This window comes from Parus major, chromosome 2, assembly GCF_001522545.3.
Source record: "Parus major isolate Abel chromosome 2, Parus_major1.1, whole genome shotgun sequence".
Classification (NCBI taxonomy): Eukaryota; Metazoa; Chordata; class Aves; order Passeriformes; family Paridae; genus Parus; species Parus major.
The window spans coordinates 45,850,815-45,874,810 of NC_031769.1; the positions used below are offsets into that span (position 1 = coordinate 45,850,815).

Genomic DNA, 23,996 nt, shown 5'->3' on the forward strand with positions numbered 1-23,996 from the left:
AGGGCAGCAGCTGGCAGCTTGATCTAGCAAGTGAGAGCTGTTTGCCACTTAGCTGATCTCTGGTGTCTGCATTTCCTGACTTGCATGCTGTGTGATTCCTGTCATGGTTGGAAACAGCAATAAAAGTGGATTTAGAATGAAAAGATTCCATTCTGCCATGTGGTCTTTTAGAGTGCCATGGGTTTTCCTATGCAGGTTTCTGGGAAAAGGGCTTCTCCAGGAGCCAGAGGTGTTTACTTCATGTTGTAGGAATTTGCACTCCAACCAGAATATGAAGCTGTTGGAAGTTCCCTGGAGATAAGACCATGAGTGTGACTGACAGTGCCAAAGGGATATCTAAATGGAGAAATTTAGTTTGACTGTTGCTGTGTAACTGGATATTTTTACAGTCTCTGTCCCTGTGCAGGGAAGAATATGCAGAGAGCTAGGACTGTGCACTGCCAGTTTCACTGGCTCCAGGGGGTATTCTCAATACAAGCCTGTGGCAGGACAATTTCTGCAGGTCTTTTCCATCTTACATCAGCTGTGGACGTTCCATCTTACATCAGCAGTGGGTCAGACCTTAATAGCACATTTTTCATCTGTGTCATTTCAGATGAGATCATTTTCTTGAGGCCACCCCAGAAAATCACATGTCTGTTTAGGATTAATAAGGAAATGTGTTTTAAGCCTACCCTAGCAGTAGATCATAGGGCCTATGAGTTGTGCTGCATAAAATAATAGAGGTATTTTGGTTGGTAATACAATAATATTTATAATAATTATAAACAATTATAACAGGGAAGAATTATTGCTCTTAAGCATGTTCTTCTATTTAGCCTTAAACCTGATATTTCCCTATTTTGTCTCATGAATGGAAAAACATCTCTGGGTCACTTTATTGCACAGAAAACAGGAAAAAGAAAACAGGTGCTGGTATTGTCATCACGGTTGATGAAGTCTAGTCAATTTACAGATTTTTACAAAGTTGCCGGAAAACTGATGCTATTTTATTTCAGATTATAATATGGGATAGCACTTGCTGCTTCTGTTGTCAAGAGAAACTCTGTGTTTTGAATGTCAACCCTCATGACCCCCTTTTTGACCTGGATAGCTCAGGCCTGATTAATCTAAAATGACACTGCCAAGACCTTGGGCCAGGGGAGTGTATGTCTGTAAAATCTGGTAAATACGTAAAACAAGTAATATGATAACAGTGGTGAGGCATGGGCATCTTCCACTTCTGTGCATATTCCTCATTGCTTTTGGAAGTCAGATGCAGCAGGCTGTGCTGTGCTTCCCCCTGCAAAGGGCTGGGATTTGGAAAGGCCAGTTAGCATGTCTGCTGTGCTTCAGGCAGCATCAGAAGAAGCCCTAGGATGCATGTGTACCCCAGCAACAGGATTTACATATCACTCAGTGGTCACAGAGTGTGATCTGTGCATTTTGTTCATCCTCATGAATGCACTGGAAAGTGAAATAAAAAATGAGAGGGAGGTGCCTCAGACCATCATGCAGATGGTCTGAGGCAAAGACTCAAAAGCAATGAACACCTTGCATGACAGAGCAATGGGGAGGTCAGGAGGTGGGATCAAGGCCAGCTCTGCCATTTCCACACTGCTGAAGACATGATTTGTGAGTATTGATTTGGGACAAATCAAATCACTTTCCAAATTGTCACCATTCCTGTGCTTCCCCATAACTGGATCCCAGAGGGGAAGGTACAGGTTCCTTGGTTGGGTCTGCCCACTGCCTTGAACTTGGAAAGAGCAGACTTAGGACTTGGCATAATTTCCTTCTTGCATCCCACAGATGTGAGATCTGACTGTCAATGCACATAATTTAGCAACTGGTTTGAATTGAGTCTGGGGCTAAAAGCTGTTTGCATTCAGTGAGAAGTATGCAAGTTGCATTACATGACATGCTGACTTCCCTCTGTTATTGGATATTTATATAAATAATTAGCAGCAAAGTGGTATCCTCAGAAGAAGCTATGTAAAGGTACTGGAGTCTTTCCCCACCTGTACAGCTGGATAATTTTTACTACTGTGAAAATACATTGCTTGCCTTCATTTCTTGTTAAATTGGAGGTATTAATAGTAGGGCTCTTACCTTGCCTGTGTTTTGTAAGTGAAAAATTTAGGATTTTTCACAAGTTAAAAAGTACACAAGGCGCACAAGCTTAGCAGAAAACAGATGGGGTAAAATAGCATTTCAAGCTAGTCTGACTTTAAAAGTATTTACTGTAATAGCACATGAATGAAGGTTTGAAGCTCCAGATTGCCCACTTGTGTGTAAAATGAAATATAGAAACAGAACATGGAATAGTGAAATGCTTCTGAGGCTTTACCTGCTGATGTCAAGCATTCAGGGCTGCTTGCTATCATTGCAGCTTCTGACTGGCATAAAGCCCAAGTGGTACAATGGCTATTACCCTCATGGAGTTCATGGTGCAAAACCACAACACATTTTTGTGTGACCAGCTCCCTCCACGCCTAGCAATTTGCAGTCTTTGGAGCATGTCAGAAGTGTATTTCAAATTTCCTCAGCTTTTGGATTCTATTTGAATGTAAAGAGATTGTGTTTGAATGTGAAGAGAAACGCACTTTCTGAGAAGAGGAGGAGCAGCTGGGGCAGGGAGGAGATGGGAGGACTCCTCTATCTGGCATCACCATGAAAGCAGTTGAGTCAAGGCCTGAGTTTAGTTAACTGTCAGACCACTACAACTTCCTGGTGAGTGTCCCAAACTGACTAACTGCTTAGCTGGATGATCTTTCAACCCTGGCTCTTTGGTGCTGCTTGGCCAAGCTGCTCCACAACTGGGCAGCAAGGCAATGACTCCAGCCACACAGTCCGGGGCTCCAGTGCTGCAGAGCAGAGGTTCAACCTTGCTGTCTTTCACAGCTCTTCTTTTTCCTCTTGCTACCATATTTCTAAAACAACAGGGGTTCAAAGCAGTGTTGAGAAAAGATGTGGTTTTCATATGATTTCTGAACATGGATACTAGCTTTGTGAGGGACCAGATGTAGAAGGGTTAGGGGGAACAAACTCATAAATTCTTGCTGCTGAGACTGTGATCATATGTGATATTATTCCACTGCTGAAAACAAATATAATGTATTGCTGCAGAGCCAGGTTTGGGGTTAGGAAAGTGGGCTAGAGATTCTTGCCTGGGGCTCTCTGGGAATCTTTGCTCTTTCTAGTGAAACTGAACTGATTTATGGTTGTGACTGGAAACTAGAAGTGGCCCAACATGGATCTAGAGGCAAATGTTCTTAAAACTGAGTGTTCCATTGTGCATATGTGCAGATATGCACTGGGGGGATGGAGAATGAGTTTAGTTTGTTACTAAGTTGGAACAGATGTCAGATCCGAGATTGGAAATTTCAGTTCTTCTCCTTGTCTTGTGGAAACAATGCAGTTCTATCATTTCAGCTGGTGAGTTGGAGCTGGTGTGCAGCTTTGGTTTCAACTTTGTTACCCTCTGAGCTCTGAGACTTGTCTGAACTGAAAAGCAAAATACACTTCAAATCTTTTGATGGCAAAAAAACAAAGCGGAAATTGATGTAGGGAACAAACATTGATACTTCTATGGACAAGAAGCTCACACCTTACTCCTGTTCTTCTAAATGGGTCAGACTGTGTGGGCAGCTTAATATAATATATCAAAAAATAGATGAACTTCTTATCCTCTGTATGATAGAATTGGAAAGGAAGGATTTTTAAAGGCTTAATCCTTCTATTCACCGTTTTGAAATATGGCTAAGGAAAATCCTGTGTGAATCAAATGGACAAAACCAGCATACAAGAGAAAAACTAATGAACATATATACTGAAAGGGAACATTTTATTCTCCCCAAGTAATTCATGCCATTTTATGGTTTATTTGAAATGAAGTAGTCAGTCCTGGCGGGATAGTGAGCTACTTGGCACATATGTTTGGTTGCATCCATGGAGAAAAGAAACAGCTCTTTCTGGAGAAAAGTCAGTTTGTGTGCATGAGCGAACATTTTCAGAGCTGGTCATGTAGGATGAGACGTCAGAAGCAGGTGGTGCTGGCCAACCATACCTGGCATTACAGACAAACAGAGTTTTACCCTGGGCTTCAACAGGCATGGAGTTATACCAAGACCAAGTGTTTCTGGAAAATGTTAATCATGAAAGAGCCTTCTTTTCTCAAGCCAGGCTGTGTCCTTCTGTAACCAGCTTTTCAAGAGAAGGGAGAAGTTGGCCTGAGGTTAACCACCACATGCCCAGCTGGGACCAACTCAGAGATGGTGAATGTAGAAATGCTTAAAATATAATCCTTAGTCAAAGCTAGTGCTATTTGCCTAATATCCAAACACCCCTAACAATTTCTTAGCAATACAATTTGTCATGTCCAGGTCCTAGCTAATATTATTTAACCGTAACATCAAAAAGCCTAACTCATAGGTTAAGATCCTAGGGTGCTAGTGTCAAGCATATATTAGAATCTCCTTGCTGCCCTCAAAAAGTTTAAGTTCCAAAGAAGTATGTTTGTCTAGCTGTCAGGACAGCCTGTCCTGGCAGTATTGAACTTCATATGATAAAGAAACAGCCTGTTTCATTGCCACAACTTTCCCATCAAAGTGCTACCTCAACTAACACTTCAATGGGATTGAAAAGTGGGTGTATTAAGAAGCAGAAAGAGGGAATCATAATGGGGTGTCTGTAAGATTTCCTATCTTCATTGGATATATGTCATGTTCTCCACCTTTTCTTCTTGTTCATAAGAAACAAAGTCAGGTCTCACTAACTCAGCAGAGTCAGGTTAGAATGCTGCTTACATGGAGTACCCTGTGGGGTTGAAAGCACACACAGCAAGAAGTTTGTTTTAGGACTTACTATATGGCATGCTGCCTTGGAAGGCAGTGCTATAATATAATCATCAAGATGCCTTATAAAAACAGATCTGAAGGAGTACAAAGGAAAGCTATTTGCAGTGCACAGCAATACATTTTATTGAGCATACACAACCAAGAAAGGTATTTATCCTTCTGAGCACATCTGGAGACACCCCTACAAGTATACACCCGTGGAAGTTCTCTTTTCCCAGTGAGAAATAAAGACTAAAGACTAACCACATGTGAGCATAAAATTAATGTGACAGTTTGCATTAAAAGCAAAGGGAGGGAAGGGAGGGAGTGTTAATACTATGTTTGTCTGAGTTTCTTTTCTAAACATTTGATTCTGACCACCTCAAGTCTTCCTCCACTTTAACTTAACTACACCCTTTTCGTCACTTCCCAGCGTGAAAATTGTACATTTCTGTGCGATGATAAGCAGGTGTTACTTTTCATTTTGGCAGCAACGGCATTTAGTGCAGGATGAAATAACCCTGCCATTAAATAAGAAGCTCACAGTGGTGTTGTGAAGCTTAATTTGTTTGGAAAATGCTTTGCAATATTCAGATAAAAGGCACTCTGGATATTCAAAGTATTATTACTGCACAGCTGGTGGTCTACATGCTGCAGATGTTTCTCCCATGCTGTTGCATGGTTACTTAAGTGGCTTCTTAGTGCAGATGTTCATGAGTGAGCATGCACAACCTCCTCTGCTGATGTTTTTTAACACAGATTTTATTGCTGCTTGACTTTTGATCTTGAAAAGAATATTCTTCTACTGGCGAGGTGCTACGTGTGTGTATGACTACAGCCCTGTTGGTTCAGCCCCCACTGCAAACAACAGCATCTGCAGATATTTACTGTGGGCCTTTCTCTTTAGCCTCCATTTCCTTCTGTGGCTTTTACTCATTCCCACAGTGTTTGACTCTGGGGATTCTGACTCTTCTGTTAATACTCTATCACCATCACTCTCTTCATGCAGACGTGATGATTCCCTTTGTACTCTTTGCCCAGATGGGATCAAGAACTTCATTGCATCTTGATTCTTTCTTTCCTTGGCTGCTGCCACTGTTACATAAATGGATCTCTAAGAATTTCTGGGCTTGCCAGAATATCTCTGAAAAGATTTGAAGATAAGATGAGCTTCTAATTTCTTCATGTTCTGTGTTAGTCTTTCTTACAAGTGGAGTTAAGGTATGACTTCAGCTGACATCCACATGGAATGTGCTGAACATGTGCAAATCTTCACGTCTGTATGATTTCATCAACCTATTTGATGAGAGAATTAATTCTAAACTTTACCTTCCTCTTACTTTGCTGTATTTCCAGCAAATGGCAGGACATCCAGTCCAATAAAAGGGCAACTGAGTAAACAAGAATTTTGTCTAACCTGAAGTGCAGGGCATTACTGACTTAAGAGTAGAAAACAACCAAGCCATTACACACAGAGAGAAAGAGGAAAGTACAGTGGAATGGTACTGGTTCTGGTTAGCACAGACTTTATTTACAAGATTCACATGGAAGACAGAGAGAATTTACTACAGTATACTGGCGTGTTTGTTCTGAAAAATATTAAAAAAACCTGAGCTTTCTGGGCAGCGTATTAAAGAGCCACAATCTTGCAGCTTAGAGGAATGAATCTTGGCCTTTGCTTTGAGAAGGCAGATGCTTAAAACTGACTGCATCTAATAATAACAACTTCAGAAAGAGAAGTCCTACTATGTTCTGTAGCATTTTATGCAGAATTCAGCATAAATCATAGCAAAAGGCTCAGTCTTTACCTGTAAAAATTAGATCTGAAAGAAGGACAGCTTAAGAAGGCTAGACCCTAGCTACATTGTGATGTGAATTGCACCTTAAAGACTTTCTCCTTTCCCCTGATCTTTATGTGTGTAACAATTTGTCAGTGCCCATGAAGTCTTCTAAATTATATCCATGGAGACAATGGCTCTACACAGAACTGATAAGGTTTATGCAGATATTTACCCTCTGACCCTACTGGAGTGTCTCATCCTTTCTCTGGGTTCGTCTTGGTAGGCATAACTTTCATTCTGCCTCCTTAGTGTTCATGAGATATAAAAATTGCCACACATGTGTGTAACAGGATTTACACCACCTAACTTCCCCACTATCACTGCTTCAAGAAGATAGACTTATGGTACTGCTACTTGTCCAGATTTCTATATTTTTTTCATCCTTGACTGCTAGTACTCTAGTTATTTATCTTGTTTTGGTGTACCTACTTCTAATATTGATGTGCCCAGTATCACTAGAAGAGTAGAGGGAGTAGAGAGGGAAGGAGGAAAAAGGAAGGGGGAGGAAGGAAGTACTTCTGATGTTCTCTCATTATTCACTTCATCTCCCCTGTTTCATGACCAATACTTCCTCCCCTCTTCTGATACATTCTTTTGCTCGTTCTGGTTAGGAATCCCAGCTGAAATCAAGTCATCATATGGGTAACATTTGGATTCATATAATTTCATTCATTATGATATGATCATTTGTGATTTTCTATTGCTTGATAATAAAAGATTATTTTACACAATATAATAATTACATTTAATTACTGGCCCCAGGATGGAGGCTGAAAATCAGTGAGGAGGGGCTTTTGCTCTTGCCACTGTGGCTTGAGTTTGAAACGTTTCACACAGTAGCTCTGCTAGGAGTAAGCTGGACTTCCTAACTAATGTAATAAAACACAGACCATCCTAAGCGGATGAGGGAGTTGCATTCCAAAGCTTGCACTGCAAGCAACCAAAGTTTAATGGAAAATGTTGAAAAGATTCTATTAAAAAACAGTTTTCCTCCTATATATCTTAAACTATATTTTACGCTTTCCCCACTCCCTCCTATTTTTTCCCTTACTGGCATAAAAGCAGGATCTTTGTTTTGACAGAGCTAATCTGTTCATGCTTTCAAATGGGCCCTCAGGCTCCCCACCTGTGGAAAGATCCATTGGAGCAGAAAAACTACTGAGTGAGTTCCACATGCTCACCTAAAAGGGAAGAAATCAGTGGCTTCACAGAGTTATGGACTGTAAACATTGTGGTTCCCAAGGACCCTTGGAGAACATGAACACAATCTCCTGCACAATCTGCACAATTTCCAACAATAGACTTTTCCTTCTTTATTGTCTTCTGGGATTTCTCTCTCCATCTATCAGCTGCGCTTCTTCAGGAGACGTGCTGTACGGGCTGCTTTTGCTGCAGTTGTCCTGCCTCCCTTTTCCCCAAGTCTGAAAGGCACACTTGGGGCTGACAATTTCCACCCGCAAACTTTGCTGGTGAGAAAGGATATAGTAGCTTGCAGCCACTGCCAAGTTTGACAGCAAGCTTCATAACAAACTGGTACAGCTCTGAGATCTCTCCGCTGCTTCTGCAGGGAGGCCAGGGAAGATTTTATAGGGTGAAAAGTGATGGAGAGAGAATGAATTGCTTTGCAGCTCCATCAAGCAACATGTTCAAGGTGGCCAGCATTGAGCACTGATCTGTTCCATAGTCTCTGCCCAGCCAACAAAAAGAGGCAAAACCATATTTAGATTTTTAGTGCTTTGTATACAAGACTAAGCCCAGAATTTATCTTAACATCTTTGCCATTTGACATGACCCACAGATGAACAGGGAAAACAACCACGATTATTCTGTGAGAGTTTGCTCATGTGTCTGTAATTTCTCATTAAAATCTGCTGATTTGCACTAGAGCTGCCTTTGTACCTGGCCAAGTAAATGACCATGCCCGAACCAATTCACTGGAAGGTAAGTTTTGAGAACAGACCTTGGCTCTGTCTGCTCATGTCATCTCATCCCACTTCACCCAGAATTAGGTCATTCTGGCTTTATAACATCTATATGGGTTTCTCTGGTTCCTGGGCCAGGCTGATATGTCTTGGAGTCACTGTGTCTAGTAAAGGAAATTTTAATTCATAGCATTTAAATTCAGAAAGCTTGAATTAAATGTTCAGTGGTGTCCTGAATGAGTCTGGATCCTTCAAAGCTTTGAAGTACAGAACTGAAAAAAAAAAAAGAAAAAAAAAAAAAGGCTGATGACAGTTCAGAGTCTTGGCTCCTGTGTTGTCAGCAGGAAAATCCCCATCCATTTCACTGAAGCCAGCTTTTCATCCACTGTGTTTTCATGCTCTGTATGGTGTTTTGCACTTGAGACCTTGTAGTCAGGAAGGTTAAAGAACTGTGGCAGCATGCAAAGCCATAAATACTTTATCCAAGGCGCTCTGCATGTGAAGTAGCAGGCTACATCAAACTGACTAGAAAGCAAAAAGCAGGTCTCTGCCTCCTGACTGAATTCCTATCACTCTGCTCACCCTCTGCCTCTGGTCTACTGAGTCCTGAATGGGAAATGGCAGCTCTGCTGCTGTTTTAACACAGCCATCCTTGATGGGCCTCACCGTTGGGGTGTCAGTCAGGCTTTATGCCTGCCAATGCCCACGTGGTCGTGAGAACATGCAGAGCAAAAGCAGAGGTGCCTGAGGAAATGTAAAGGCATAAATCCATCATGAAAAAGGTCAGCCTTGCTGGAGTCAGGGTATCTCTGCCAGGACTGCAGTTTTGCATTCATGTGTTTGAATTCTGTCTCAATCATGCTTTATAAGCCTATGTCTTTGTATGGGTCTGGGCCAGGACCACACAGGAAGCCATAAAACCCAGAAACAGTGTTTTTTTAAATTTTACAGTTCAGGTAAGCTGGCTGTTGTGCCACTTCATCCAAGTCCTATTTTTAGCAACTACTTTGATGAAGAGAAAAGAGGGAAACCTCAGAGGTGAAATGCACTGTGAGGATGCAACCAGCTGGAAGGTGGCATTCTCAGTGAGTGTGTCTTTGCTGAGATGAGAGTTTGGCTCTTGTTTTCTAAAGAGACCAAGATGAGGGAGAAAGTTGTTTTCCAAAGAGCAGTCCTATCAGGTCTTTCCCTTGTTTCTTCTTATTCCAGCATGGAATAAGAGCCAGAAATTTTTTAAATGCTCTGCAGCCACCTAGAGGAAAAAAACTGCTTGATTGAAGTTAATTTTATATGGATTAAGCCAAGGAGTGGGCTCTGCAGAGTTTAAGAATGTGAGTTTCTAAGCTAGCCAGCCTGTTTATTATTATATCACAAGACCTCCTTGGAAATATATACAGTGAATCATCATCAAAAGCTGAAGATAACTTCAGTTTATGTTTATAGTTCAGAAATATTTCCTGCTTCATGTTCTCATTTTGCTTGTTATTGGATATGGCATATTTTTATGACAGATAATATAGCATGGCCACAATACATTTTGTCAGCAGACAGAAGGAGATGATCTGGTTTGAATTTTTATTTTGAAGGTTTAAAACCTGTATAATTTTATATATTTATCTAATGATTATGACAATACGCTTTTGGTATATCTACATGGTTTATGTTTCTGTAGGGCCATGACTTCAAAACCTCCTAATAATTTTTAAGGTTCTATCTAGGATGTTTATATGCTCATGCAAAACCTCTGGCTTTTCTCAGATGAGGGCTGTCACACAAAATACACTAATGGGCTCTCTGTCTACCAAACTGAAAGTTGATGCAGTCAACCATACAACATATTTGAACCATTTAGTCCATGCCATGTTCATTTGCACAGTATGAAACAGAATAGCAAAGTTTAACTGTTGATTAAAAGTACTTTAATGTATAGAGTTAGATATTAAAATGTGTCTGTATTTTTGAAATTGAATTAAAATTACTAGGTTTTATCCTTTTCTAGATAAGATATGTCAGTTCAGTCTCCACTTGACTAGAGAGCTGGGGGAAGTATTCTCTAAAAATCAAGTCTAGACATGGAAAAAAAGATAAAATTTTATGTCAGTTACATAATGTAAAAGATCAAAATGATGATGGATTTTCCTTGGTAGCTATGCCAGAGGACACTGAAAATTCCATTATGATGGAGTGTCTCTGTCATAAGGCAAATTGCTTTAGCAGTGTAAGTGCTAAGCTAAGCATTGCATGCAGTGAATGGAAATGTAGAATCCTAATGTGGATATTGAAAAGGTCCGCTAACACATTTTCTTTTTCTTTCCCTCTCTTAAGAAAGACTTGATATATGCATATGGTGTGGTCAGTTGAATAACTTGAATACTGCTATGTTATGTCAGAACAGGATCTGCAATAAGGAATCTTACAGACTTAAGAAATCCTAAGCATTATGAAATTTAGTATTTTTTCTAGGTTGTGGCTTGGGAGGAAACCTACAAGAAGGATGGGGAGGGATGTTTTACAAGGACTTGGAGTGATAGGACAAGGGGGAATGGATTCTAACTAAAAGAATGTAGGTTTGGCTTAGATAGTTGGACAAAAATGTGTACTGTGAAGGTAATAAGGCACTGGAATATATTTCCCAGAGAAGCTGTGGATGCCCCATCCCTGGCAGTGCTGAAGGCCAGGTTGGATGGGGTTTTCACCAACCTGTTGTAGTGAAAGATGTCCCTACCCATGGCAGGTGAAACTAGATGATCTTTAAAGTTTGTTCCAACCCAAGACATTCTGTGATAACTTACGGGGTACCAGAAACATAAAGTAGGCCAATTGGGCCATAGAAAATCAGTGATGAGCATATAGGCTGTATACCTCAGGACCCTGGGCCTAAGAAAAATGGATTTTTGGTAGAAAATCCTTTAGGAATTGACTTTCTCACTGAACATTGGACCTGTAGAGCATCTATAATATGTTTTTCCAAAACTTTTCATAAATGCATGGTAAGCCTTATCATATAGCTTTAGATATACAGCTACTGTTACCTTTCCCAGTTATGTGATGGATGTTTGCAAGTGGATGACTATGGGTATTAGTTAACTGAAGAAAGACATATCTTTAGAAAGCAGATTCTACCTTTTGAACCTTTGGTGTCAGATTGCAGGTCATATTCCTAAATTTAGTTCTCTTATATTATTGTTGACGCAAATATTTTATTGCAAATGTCCTCTTTATAGAGTTTGGATACTCTGCTCTAGTGCAGTGTTATTGTGGTCCTGGCATTTTCCAGCTAGATATACAATCCACAGATCATACAAAGTACAGGCAGCCAAATCCTTTTTGCAGTAATCTCATCAAAGAGGGTGGAACAGACTTTATTTATACCACTCCACTATGCAAGTAATATGATAATATTACCCATCAAAAGATGGGTATTTTCAGTGTTATCGTGGGCAGTTGTTTGAAATGGGTTAAAAATCTTATGCTGTATTTCCTCTTTATTACAATAATTCCAGTTACAGAGTCATATGTAATGTGCACAGAGGAGTTTTTTTTAATTGTTTTACTTCAAGGTATATGCTACATATGAATTCAAACCACTTGAGTTCTCCTGCATACAGGTATTTTTTTTCAAATGCCAGGACTGTTTATTTCAAATGCCATGGCTGCACAATGAAGGTGAAACCCTGCTTGGAGCAGAGAAACAGAAACAGAAGAAGAGGAGGTGAAAACTCTTTTCCACTTTCTGAAAATGTGTGGGAATGCAAAGGGTTAGCTCTTCCACAGCTGTGGGTGGCAGTTCCATATTCTGTTGAGAGCTTTTTGAGCAAAAATCCACTCTTTCTAAAGGTGGCAAGTCAGCTGCTCAGCTGTACTGTAACCTTCAGCTCTAGGAAATATTCTGAGTCATACCAGATGCTTCTTGGAGTCCAGCATGGGACTACATTGTCTTCCTTAGTCATTGTTCAGCTATTTCCCCATGGAGGGGTTTTAGCCAACCTCTCCATTCTCAGAACCAGAAAGTACAATTAAAGCCACAGATGCCTGTAAGGATCCAAGCACAAGATGCAAAAAATCTACTTGACACATTAGTAGGACAATTATCATGAAGAAAGGTTACTGTGCCAGTTTGTTCTTTATTTGTCCTCCCTCCCTCCCTCCCTCCCTCCCTCCTCATTTAACACTGGTACTACATATTGAGAGAGATTATAAATAGGTGTCAGTGTAGTTCTGTCTTGACAACTTCTATTTCATAAGGTTTTAGAAAATGTTCCAGAATATTTCATTGTTAATTTTGCCATATTCTTGTGGGTTATGTTGGTTAAGGCAATGAAACACAAGTCTGGCATGAATGCTCTTTATATAAAAGGTTAAAAATACATGCAGAACACTCTTTTTGGCTTTATCCAAAGGCTTTTGGATAATATTTTTAGCAGCACATACTGTAGGCTTGTGATGATGTGCAACACAATATGGTTTTTTTCAGAGGTCTACATGGACATTCATTTATTCAGTGTTTGGAAAATACCGTTTTTGCTTGTCCTTTGTGAGGGAAGTATGGGTTCTATGTTGTTTTTTTTTTTAAGAAGGTGTATATACAAAGAAATCAAAATTGAATTGCTGTCTGTCTTTGCTATTTTTTAAATTACCAGCAGTAATTACCACTTGCATTGAAAGCATCCTTTTCTCATGTTGACTCTAAATAACTGCTTTGGAAGGATTCCTTGGCAAGGCATGGATGGATGTGGGTATCTTGTATGAGTCTGTTTCAGTATCTGAGAGCCAAGTCTATACCTGGACCAGGAAAAATGATACTCAGAGTTAAATTAGGACTCTTCAATGTGTGTGTAACATGACTGCTATCCTCCAAAAATCTTAGATCACATGCGACTCTTTCCCTTTGAGGGAATTATGTATTTTATAATTCTCTCTGCTTAGCTTAGTGTGGCAGTGCAGTCCATAGTTGAATCAAAGTTGTGTAAAAATCAGGAATCAGGATGAAATTTGAATGTGTGATTCCAATGCCTACTTCTGCAAACTCCTCCTCTGCATTCTGCCAAAAACAACAGTCATATTCTCAAGTATTATGGCCAATGCTTTCTTTATAGGAGTGAGATTTCCCCAAGGTGAGGATGTGCCTGCAGCACATTTGCTATGCACAGCTCACTGAAGATGAGCTGTGAATTCCCTTTCTGCTCCCACACTCGTTGGGATGTTTTAGAGCCTGTTGAGCAGTGTGAGAGTTCTTCAGCATGGGACATTCTCCAGTAAGAGGTGCACATAAGCTGCTTGCCAGGGTTTTTTTTGGGCCCTTATTTTCACACTAACCAGGAAGAAGGGTCAGGACATTGATGATTTAACTTTGTTATTGACACCTCTATCATATCCCCAATTTAAGGCAATATTAGCAATGTTCATATGTGTGGGAAAAGCATAGAGGGAGTACAGACCTGTACCTGGTCTTGGAAGAAATGGTCCTTGAAAATGATTGGCTTTGCTGTATGAAGCAGTTTGTTCCCCTGGCAAGTGCTTTGAATGAATACTCAATAGATGTAAGAATTCTTGTGTTTTTAGCACCCTCCAAAATTACTTTCTTGGAGTTATTTGCTGGTTTTGCATTAATATTAGTAAACTCTGGAGAAAGCAAGAATGATCTCAGGCCTTTGATCCCAAGCCTCAAAGCCATAAAAAGTCTCCAGCTCTACATACTGTATTTCAGTACTTCAGAAAGGTTAGATATGCACATGCAGACAAAAATTTGTGATAGTAACAGCATGAGACTTCCCATTATATATTGCAAAATGACTCATCTTCTTACCTTATGAAATCTCTTTTTATCTGGGGCCATAAATAATGGCAAGTCATTGAAGTTTGTCAAAAAAGCAGCCCAAACAAACTTTCTCATAACAACTTAACTACTGACAGAGGCTTTAATTTTTCCTAAAAATTAGGCCAAGCTTGTACCAAAATTTGCCTTACCCAATAAAAAGTTATCCCAAGAAATCATGTCTCACAGGATGGTGGGGCTGGAAACTAATCTTCCTCTCTAGGCAGATAACTCTTCAGGCTTTGAAGTTTGCAAGTATACAGCTCATTCCAAGTGTAGAGGACAAACCCTATCACCATCTGATGCTTCTTCATGTATGTAAAATGTAAGTAGTAGTGCACTATCTCTAATAGTTTTTGCAAAATCTCTTGAGGTTTAGTGATGGAAAGGGGAAGATGTTATTATTTTCCATCTGTGTGGAACCGAAAGCTACCAAAATGTTTGAAAATTGCACTGCATCATAGTACTAATGTAAAATGTGGAGGAAAAATTAAGCCCCTCCTGAAATGGTTGATTCTGGGTTTGGATTCATGTGTATTGCAGAGGAAAATGAACTGCTGATGTTCAGCAAGTGAACATCTGCAATTTCAATCCTGTGTGGCACAGACTAAGGCTGTAGGCTTCGTTGCTGTGATCTTTTCTTTTTCTCTTTTTTAAATACTGCATGTAGCACAGGAGTCTGTTCTTTGCCTTTTGTGGGACTTGGAGACTTTCCATGGTTTAATATGAAAAAGGGCTGTTGCTGAAGGAGTGTAGTCATCCAGTTTGCTTTGAAGATGTGGCAGCAGAGTGTGTGTTTGTCTCCTTCAAGGGTGTGTCCCACAGCTGCCGGATGCCTTCACTTTCATGGATTTCCCCTTGCAACAGTTTGTGATTATACACACCCAATTAACGCCATCTCTGACACATACCCTGCAGGCAGCACAGACAGCATCAAAAGGGATCACAGTGAGGCACTTGGTACCAGCTGAGGACTCAGAGGTTGGCTGTACTCTGCTTATTTGGAGCAGGGTTGCCAGATAAAGTGCATGGTCACATCCAAGTGTTTTTCTTTCTCTAAATGTAAATATGTCCTTAAAATAAATGTAATTTTCCTTTGGACCTCAAGATCATTGCATATCTGTATGATTTCACTGAAGGCAGAACTAAGGCTGCTTGAAGTACCTTGTTTGTATTTCCATAGCAAGTAAAGTTTCATTTTAAAAGAAACTTGTGCATAATAATAATCTTCTTGTGGGATTATTTCTGTCTGACTGTAATGTTTTGATGTTTAATTTCTAATATGTTTTTACTTCATTACAGAAATGCTTTGTTCTTGGTAAAGAGTCACAATACCCCACTAGACCATAAGTCACCATTACTGTGCAGTACAATAAATTGTCATTAGAGCTTCATTAGTAGCATATTTCCAAAGTTTTACTAGAATATATTTTTTTTGTTGTTTGAACAGTCCAGTCAGATTAGAATACAGATAAACTGTGAGTATGTGCAGTTAGTGTCACCAAATCTCTTATCAGATTCAAAGGAAGAGTGATGAGAAGACAGAATCTAGGAAAGCAGAGAATATTTTTTTTAAATATATCACTGGAATGGATAAAAAAAACAAAAACCTATGGGCATATCAAAGTTTTTTGCAAGGGGAATAGATTAGGATAGCACACAGGAATCAGTTTTTCAATTTGCTTGGTAAATCATCCCATAATAGCCCTTTAACACAACTGTAGCAATAATAAATGTGAGAAATATAATTAAGTGCAGAAGGTAATCAACTTTTGATAAAAATACAGACCCAAAGTCGAAGCTTGGCCATGGGCCATTGGCAGGTCACCCTCAGAGCTAGCCCCCAGAGAATGGACATCTTTTACGCCTGTGTCCTTGCTGACAACTGCCCTTTCATCAGGAAATAAAAGCAGGCTTTATTTTTATTCACTGGTCTTGGCAGCTGTGGATATAGGTTTCTTTACTCTCATTTTTGATTACACATTAATTAATTAATTTAATTAACTGTACAAATGATTAGAAGTTGCAATTCATTAATAAAACTGCTGCAATCTGACCATGGCTCCTCAGCTAAACCTAGGGATTGAGCCCAGCAGTTTAATCCTGTCACCAGGATTAAACACTTAATGAAAATAAAAAGTACAAGCAATTTGGTATGCAATGAATCAGCAGATTCTTTGTGTTGCACATGGTACTCTCTTCCTCAGTGGACATCCATGCTGAACACTGTAGCAATTAGTGCTGATCCCAGTCAAAGCTCTGATGTTTCATCCTGGAGCACGCCTAGATGTCCATGGCCATGTCAGTGCCAAAGGTTAATGGTTGGTATTCCTCACATGCATATGGGAGCTAAGCTCTGCACTCTCAAAGAGCATGGCTACCCTCCTGCAGACTGGGAACAGTGCCATCCCTTCCCTAATCCCTCAGACTGTGCCTAGGCTTTGCCACGGTCTGTGCTAGCCTTGCCATGAGCATGTTAACTACTAAAATGCTTGGGGGATTGATGGTGAGCCCGGAGTTTTCCTGATCTTGCATCTTTTTCTGATGCAAGCACCTGAGGTAGCTGTAGCTTCATTGACTCAGTGCAAGAGGTGACATTTCTTTCTGAGTAATGGTTAAAAAAAAAAAAAAACCAAAAAAAACATGCTCTTAAAAGCAAAGGAAGTACCTCAGATTTAGGGTTTTAGAAATTCTTAGTCAAGGAAGTTGGTGAACATACAGCCAAGCGAATACTGGAAAGCATCCCTAAACACCATGGACATCAATAATAACTAAATCTGAGTGGAGAGCAGTGAAACGTGTTCCATAAAGGGAGCTGGCACAGAAACAAAAATATGATAAAATGGTACCTTGATAATCAACTATTTATGGAGATTTTATGCAGACTTTCTTTGTGGTAATGATTTGTTTCAGCAGCAAGCAAGCATCTACTTCAGTGTAAAAATGAGACAGGCACCTCCTAAATTGCATGGGGTATATGGAGCGGTGCCCACTGCAGAGCTACTAGGAAGAGATCACAAAGAGATATTGTGGCCAAAGGAAACAGTGTGAAGTTATTTAGTATGTCATGTAAAAAGGTGACCCTTTGTGCTTATACAAGGTCTTTTATCAGCTGACAATATCAAACCACCCAGAGGATGTTGTGCTAATGTATTCCTTGCCTATCAGCTGTGACATGCTTCCAGCAACATCTGTTATAGGAAAAGATGTAAAGGGACCTACCGCAGGACTAAAGAGAAATAAAATTACATTGTCCCTAGAAAATAAAGTTATTACAAGTGAGAACAACTGGTTTGTAAATATAAGCATATTATATATTTGATCCAAAGCAAGTCTGTTTATTCACAGTGCATATATAGCAGTGAATCAAGGACAGGTAAACTTTATACATTAGCAATCATGTTACTTATTTGTCACAGTGATTTTTTAGGTAATTGTATATTGAGGGTCAATATACAATTGTATATTGAGATTAAATTTATTAAAACTCATGAAAATATCAAGTAGAACTGTCAGGTCACTGAAGTAGCCAGTGACTTTGGCATGGGGAAATGCTCCTCTTTAAGGCACTCTTGGACTTACAGAAACAGGCTTGTCTGTGTTCAAGGGATCACTAATCCTTTCCTAGTCTCCTAGTTTTGATTAAAGGATTCTCAATTACTCTAGAGCAATATATGGACATTAGGGCTCCTGATTAATTTGGCTGAGGTTTTTGCACTGTTTTCAAGCTCTTACCTCCTCTGCTATGGAAGAAGTTTCAGGGAAACTAACTAAGCCTGTCCTTTTCCTATAAACAATTCATATTATGGTCCACAGGAAGAACAACTAACATGAAGAGCACATTTTTCATTTCAGCCCTTCATCTCTGAAAGAAAATTTGTGCCTTTGTCTTCTCAGAAACAGGGAAGCCCCTGGACATGCATGGAGCATGGGGGCCCTGACCATTGACACCCAATGTTCAGGCACAGAGCACCTTCTGTGGAAAGCAAAGGAACTGAGGGCATGATTTTCAGGGTATACCTTGTATACTTTTAATATACTTTTTAATTATTCTGCTGAGAGCAGTAGATACTCAGCATTTCTGAATTCACATTGCTACACATGCAGAAACATACTAAGCATTTTGCATATGGAGAAACCACCAACTGTAAATTTCTTGGCTCCTGCCAGTTATAATTTAGGTCTGTGCCAAACAGGCACATGTTCTGAACAAGCTAACTTGAAATGTAGTGGTGACATCCACAGTAGCAGTTTCAGTAGGGCCATGTTAGCAGCTTTGCTCCCTGTCATTGTAAGTACTTCCACCTAAGAATGCAGTGGAAGAGACTGAGCAGTGTGAACCATGCTTCAGGGATTTCACAGAATTAAACTACTCATTTATGCTGCATCAGCCCTGTTCCTTTGGGGTATCCTAAAGTCTGGCACTTAGTAGTGATGCTGCTGAGAAAATAGGCATATAGCTATTTTCATACCTTCAAAGCAGGAAGAGTCTGGAGGTAACCTGGAGAGAAGGCATCATCTCTTGCATGGAGGGACATGTGCTCATTGCCTAAAGAATACACTTAGCACTACTGTTATGATTGTTGGTAAAATTATTGAATTATTACTTTCTAGGAATAAAAAGTTTTTATCTTATGTTGACACAAAAGCATTGCATAAATGGAGTTTGCCTTTCCCCATTGTGGTTTCAGTCCTCTCTACCTGATGTTTCTTGGGTCTTCTCAACTCCCTGTTTCAGTGTGGTTCCTGGTGCTCTGGAGGCCTCTCTGCATTAAAGTAGCACACCAAAAAAGAGACAAGCCCTTGGGATGTAACCACAGGGATGCCTTTAACTTTCTTGCCATTTAGCACAAGTTGCTGTGGCATTGGATGCCATGTGATTGGAAAGTAAACAACTCCAAACCTTGTTCAGATATCTGCCAAAGCATTCCTTTCTTATTTGTCTTGGGGCTTTATTCTGCAGGTCCTGTGTGACAGACATGTGTGAGTGTCCGATCCATAAAAACTGCTACTGTGAGTCATTCCTGGCATACGCCCGAGCCTGTCAGAGGGAAGGGCTGAAAGTCCAGTGGGTGCCAGAGCAGAACTGTGCAGGTAAGCATTTTGGGACTGCTTCTTTGTAAGCTGTTGCATAGGCTAATAGGCTGTGATCATACTATCCTTTTACTGGTAGAGAGGGATCAAAAATGATACAGGAATTGTACCAGCTTGGAAGTTCTTGGAAGTTTTTCTTTAAGGATATGTAAACTGTTGATTACAGAAGAAGTTTAAACTCCTTTGACCTCCTGTGAAAACATAATTATATTTCTGGGTTCATGCACATATAATTCCAGTAGGTTCAACAAGGAAAGAGAAGCAAATGTATTTAGTGGAAATACTGAAATGCAAACCTGCATTAATTATTGCATTTGGTCTATACTTGCCATGTGATTCGGACTGCATTAATTGCAAGTAATTGTGAGTAATTGCTTCCATGAGAAGTAGTGGCCTGTGGCTATGGGTACTTGAACCAAAATGCAGTATTGCAGATGAGTATTTCCCCTGATGATGGTCTCATTAATTTAGGACTTTCTGTAATGGCATTGGTTTGCCTGGAAACGTATTCAGATTTATGTAAAGCAATTACCAGTAGTTGGAAAAAAACAACGAACAATGAGAGGAGGATACTCAGTGCTGGTCTCAGAGCTATTACTCTGTGGTCTATTTTGATGATTGTGTGTGGTTCAGGGTCTACTCTCTCAAAATGTGTTTCCTTTTCTGTAAGAAGGCATTTTAGCAGGGATGGGTAAGTGACAGAGTACCTTACATTTGATTGACTCTTCTCAAAAGATTCACTTTTTTTCTTACAAAGCAACAGGACAATCCAAACAGGGTGTGACTAAGTGAAAACCCTATTCATTGATGTGGCCTTAGCACTAGTAATGTATATAATTTTAATGTATTGATCTGGTAGCAGATCCGTGCTGAACCTCAAGCAAGCATCATGATTTTTTTTTTTCCCAAAGTACTTCAGACTGAGACCTCACTAGGCAGATGCTGTAAAAAGAATAAAAACTCTCTGCTAGCAGCCCCTGCCTTAAGGAGTTTATACGAGTGTTGACATATCACGACTTAACTAATTGAGGCTTCATTTCACAATTTTTTTCTGGCATCTTATCAAAGACAAGAAAATTTTCTGAGGCAAAACCAGTCCTTGAGAGAACATTATGAAGGAATTTAAACACATAGCCTCCATTAAAGCTAATGAAAGAAGTTTTTAAATCAACATGAATTTTTTAATCTCTTCTAGAGGGAAAGGGGAAATCTTGTTAAGCAGAAAATATAGATAAGCTGTATAAGGCTAAGTGCCCTCAAAACAGTTATTTAAGTATCCAATGACAGATAAGTAGCACCATCTTCTAAGTAAATAATACAGTAAGCATTAAATTAAAGGGCATCCACTGCTTTCCATATGGTACCAGTGGCTAGCATCAAGATTTTAATCTTTAACTGACTTTTTTTCTCTCCAAAACAAGCAGTTGCAATTTACAGATAAAAGTTCATAGGTGGGAAACAACATTTCTGTAATAAAACTTTAGCATTTTGTGACTTTCATTTCCTGCTTGACATTTCATAGCTGGTGGGATACTTGCAAGAGTTATGGTCTGATGAAAATGGAGTATACTTATTAGTTAAGTCAGGTTTTAATTATACTTTTGTGTGTTTTAAAACCAGATCTTGTGTGGTTGCCAGTTGCTCTACCCTAACTGCTGTAAGCTTAGCTCATTTTAATAATCTCCAGGAAACTTGTGTTGTCTGGAGGGCCAGCCAAACAGGATGCTCAGGAGGCTGAATTGCATGTCCTCTTCCCTACATGCTCTTCTCTCTTCCCCAGTGCCATAGCTTATCCTCCTCTGCATTATTCTGCAGAACACTGCTGCTCAAGGTTTGCCATCCTATGAGGCTGGCTCATTAAAAGGAATGTCAGCTGTCATTTAACTGAAGGAATGAAAATGGAAGATAATGAGTAAGGAAAATGGTTAAGGTAGGAAAAGTTTGGTGAGATCCATATGGGAACTGAGAGGTTAGGAAAAGATACAGGTTGCCATGGAGAGTAGTGGGGAGTTGGACCTGTTAGGATGGGCACAGAAAAAAATACGGTTTTTGAAGGAGAAATTAAAAAAACAGGAGAGCCAGCATGAGGGAAAGAAGAAATAAGAAAAAGTGATACATGGAAGAGGGAAAATAAAGAATAGAAATGGAAGGAAGAGATTTAAAAAGGAAAGAAGAAAGAAAAAAGTATTTTTTTTTACCCAAGAAATGCTAAACAAGTCTATAAAGTACAATTAAGTAAACTGAAGAGGTGAAAGGCCTTGGGAAACAGTAATTTAACGCTGCATTTCTCAGAATACCAAGAGAAAGAAGACTCAAGGATGGTAGAAGGCAATAACTCCCTGCCATGGACATGACTACACATGCAAGAAAACAATGAGATAAGAGCTATAATATAGTGCAAAACGCACTGGTGTGCTGGCATGCTACAACAGTTTCATAAAATCGGAACAATTTTCTCTGTGATCAGTTGAAGTGGAGAGAGATGAGTGTATATCTGATTTTGATTCTCCTCCTTTGGGTCCCTTTTCTGCTGGAGAGTTTTCTGGCGTGCGTCACTCTTTTCTCCTGCTATATGTTGCTTTCCTTTAACTGCTTTATTCCCTGTGTAAATGTGTCAGGAGTGCTTTCCTGGATTTTCAGTGGATACTTACTGAAAACTGAAAGTTGAAAATATTAACAGGAGTGTATCATGGGAAGGTCAGTGCCCATATCCATCACCTTTAGCTCTGTTAGAAGGAGATACTGTGAATTGCAAGCACTATGAGTGAAATGCCATTTGGAAGTGTTACAAAAGACCTCCAAACTGTGTAACACTGACAGAAGAAGCCAGAAGATTCATTGATGCTTAAATATTAGTTCATAATTTTCTGTGAAAACAGATTTACCAGATATCATCAACCAAGGGAGTCCTGTAGCAGTTGTGCTCCATATTTTGGCTTTTGTGTTGGGGTATAAGAATTCCTCCTAAATAATTAAGGCCATATCTACAAAGACAGGCACAGAAGCCTCCTCTGTGAAACTGCCAAAGTGGCTGGACTAAACCAGGCCTAGTTTTCAAACTGTAGCCTTATTAGGCTGGGTTTATTAGCTCAGGCACAGTGCTGTATTTATGTGACTATATGGTTTCTGGGCTGGAGCTGGCTATTATCCTGCCAGCTCAGAAAGTGGTCTGAGGAAGTTCACATCTGTCATGCCAAACACATGTTCTAGAAGAAGAGTGGAAAAATCCTGTTGGGACTGGTAATGTTTCAAAATACAGTATTATTAGTAACTTTTGTATGTTGAGTTTGGGTTTTTGATTTTCTTTTTTTTTTTTGCTAGTGTACTAAGGAAGTTATTAGTAACAGAGCTCAGTTCTTTAAGAGAGGAATTTGTCTTAAAAGACGGGTGCAAAGGCACCGCTTCTGTTTTCCATGTTTACATGGTAGTGAATCACTTCAGCAGTTCCTGGGAAGCCTTCTGCAGAATGTCTTTATTTTTATATTTTAAACTGTTGATGAAGTGGAATGTTCTGGATCAATCACACCACATGTTAGCAGCTGAATCACTCAATAAAAGCCATCCAAGGAACTTAAACAGCAGCCATTGTACTTTTCTGATTTTTCCCTTGACAGCATGTTAATAATGCCATTATAGGCTGCCTACAGCACAAAATAGTCATCGTATCTTCTACATGGCATCATCTGAAGGATAAGGAGGTGTTTTGACATCCTACATCCATGTGTGGTAAAGCAGACTGGGGAGTACTTACAGACGCCATGGCTGCTGAGGGCAGGCTGTAATACGTTCTCATTTGATTTGGGGCAGAGATGAGGAAGTAGAAAGGAGCCCTTAGCCAACTTACCTTAAACCTACCAGCTGAGGAACCAAACAGAGCTCAGGTGGAAGGAATGAGCCAGCTATTACTGCAGTAAAGCTTTGTGGGATGAAACCTGTGCAGCCTTGAAACTGAAGCTTGTATTCCTTTCTATATGGAAACCACATGTGTTGAAGTCTAATGTTTGTTTTTGGTTGGTCAATTAGAGGTCCTACAAAGGGAAGCTCATTTTTAGAGAGGAAGGATAAAAGCTTCTAATAAACATCTCCTGTAAGATAATTCACATTGTGTATGGACAATCACTGACCGTCCTTGAACATCTTGGTCTGCTTTTCTAGTCAGTTAATACATTGTTTGCAAAGCTCTGGGGAGATCTGCACATTTTCATTCCCCCTTTTACAAAGATTCAATCTTTATTCTTAACACATTATGTAAGCGTAGAGTTTCCTGGGAATCTAACGTTTTATTCTATGCTTAATAGTGCTTGCATGTTTTTCCCACCTTCTAAATTTTCTGTTTATTTTGATTTTTTTTTTTAGTTTTTCCTTTTGTTTGTTCCTTCTTAAGTATGCATGGAAGTTATCATGCAAAGCAAGACAGAAATGTAAAGTTGGAAAAATATTCTCAAAAGATCTATGCTCACACATTAAATAAGCCTATCTTGAACATAGCTGACAGATAGGTATTTGT

The 23,996-nt window shown here is 39.7% G+C and overlaps 1 protein-coding gene across 3 annotated transcripts in view; it reads left to right on the plus strand.

Annotated features, from left to right (window-relative positions):
- BMPER (BMP binding endothelial regulator) overlaps nt 1–23,996 on the plus strand; it is a 151,979-nt gene that overhangs the window by 119,384 nt on the left and 8,599 nt on the right. For all 3 annotated transcript variants that reach the window (XM_015619660.3, XM_015619657.3, XM_019005800.2), the window contains one exon: nt 19,359–19,489. In XM_015619660.3, coding sequence (XP_015475146.1) covers nt 19,359–19,489 — 131 coding nt within the window. The remainder of the gene's footprint in view (nt 1–19,358; nt 19,490–23,996) is intronic.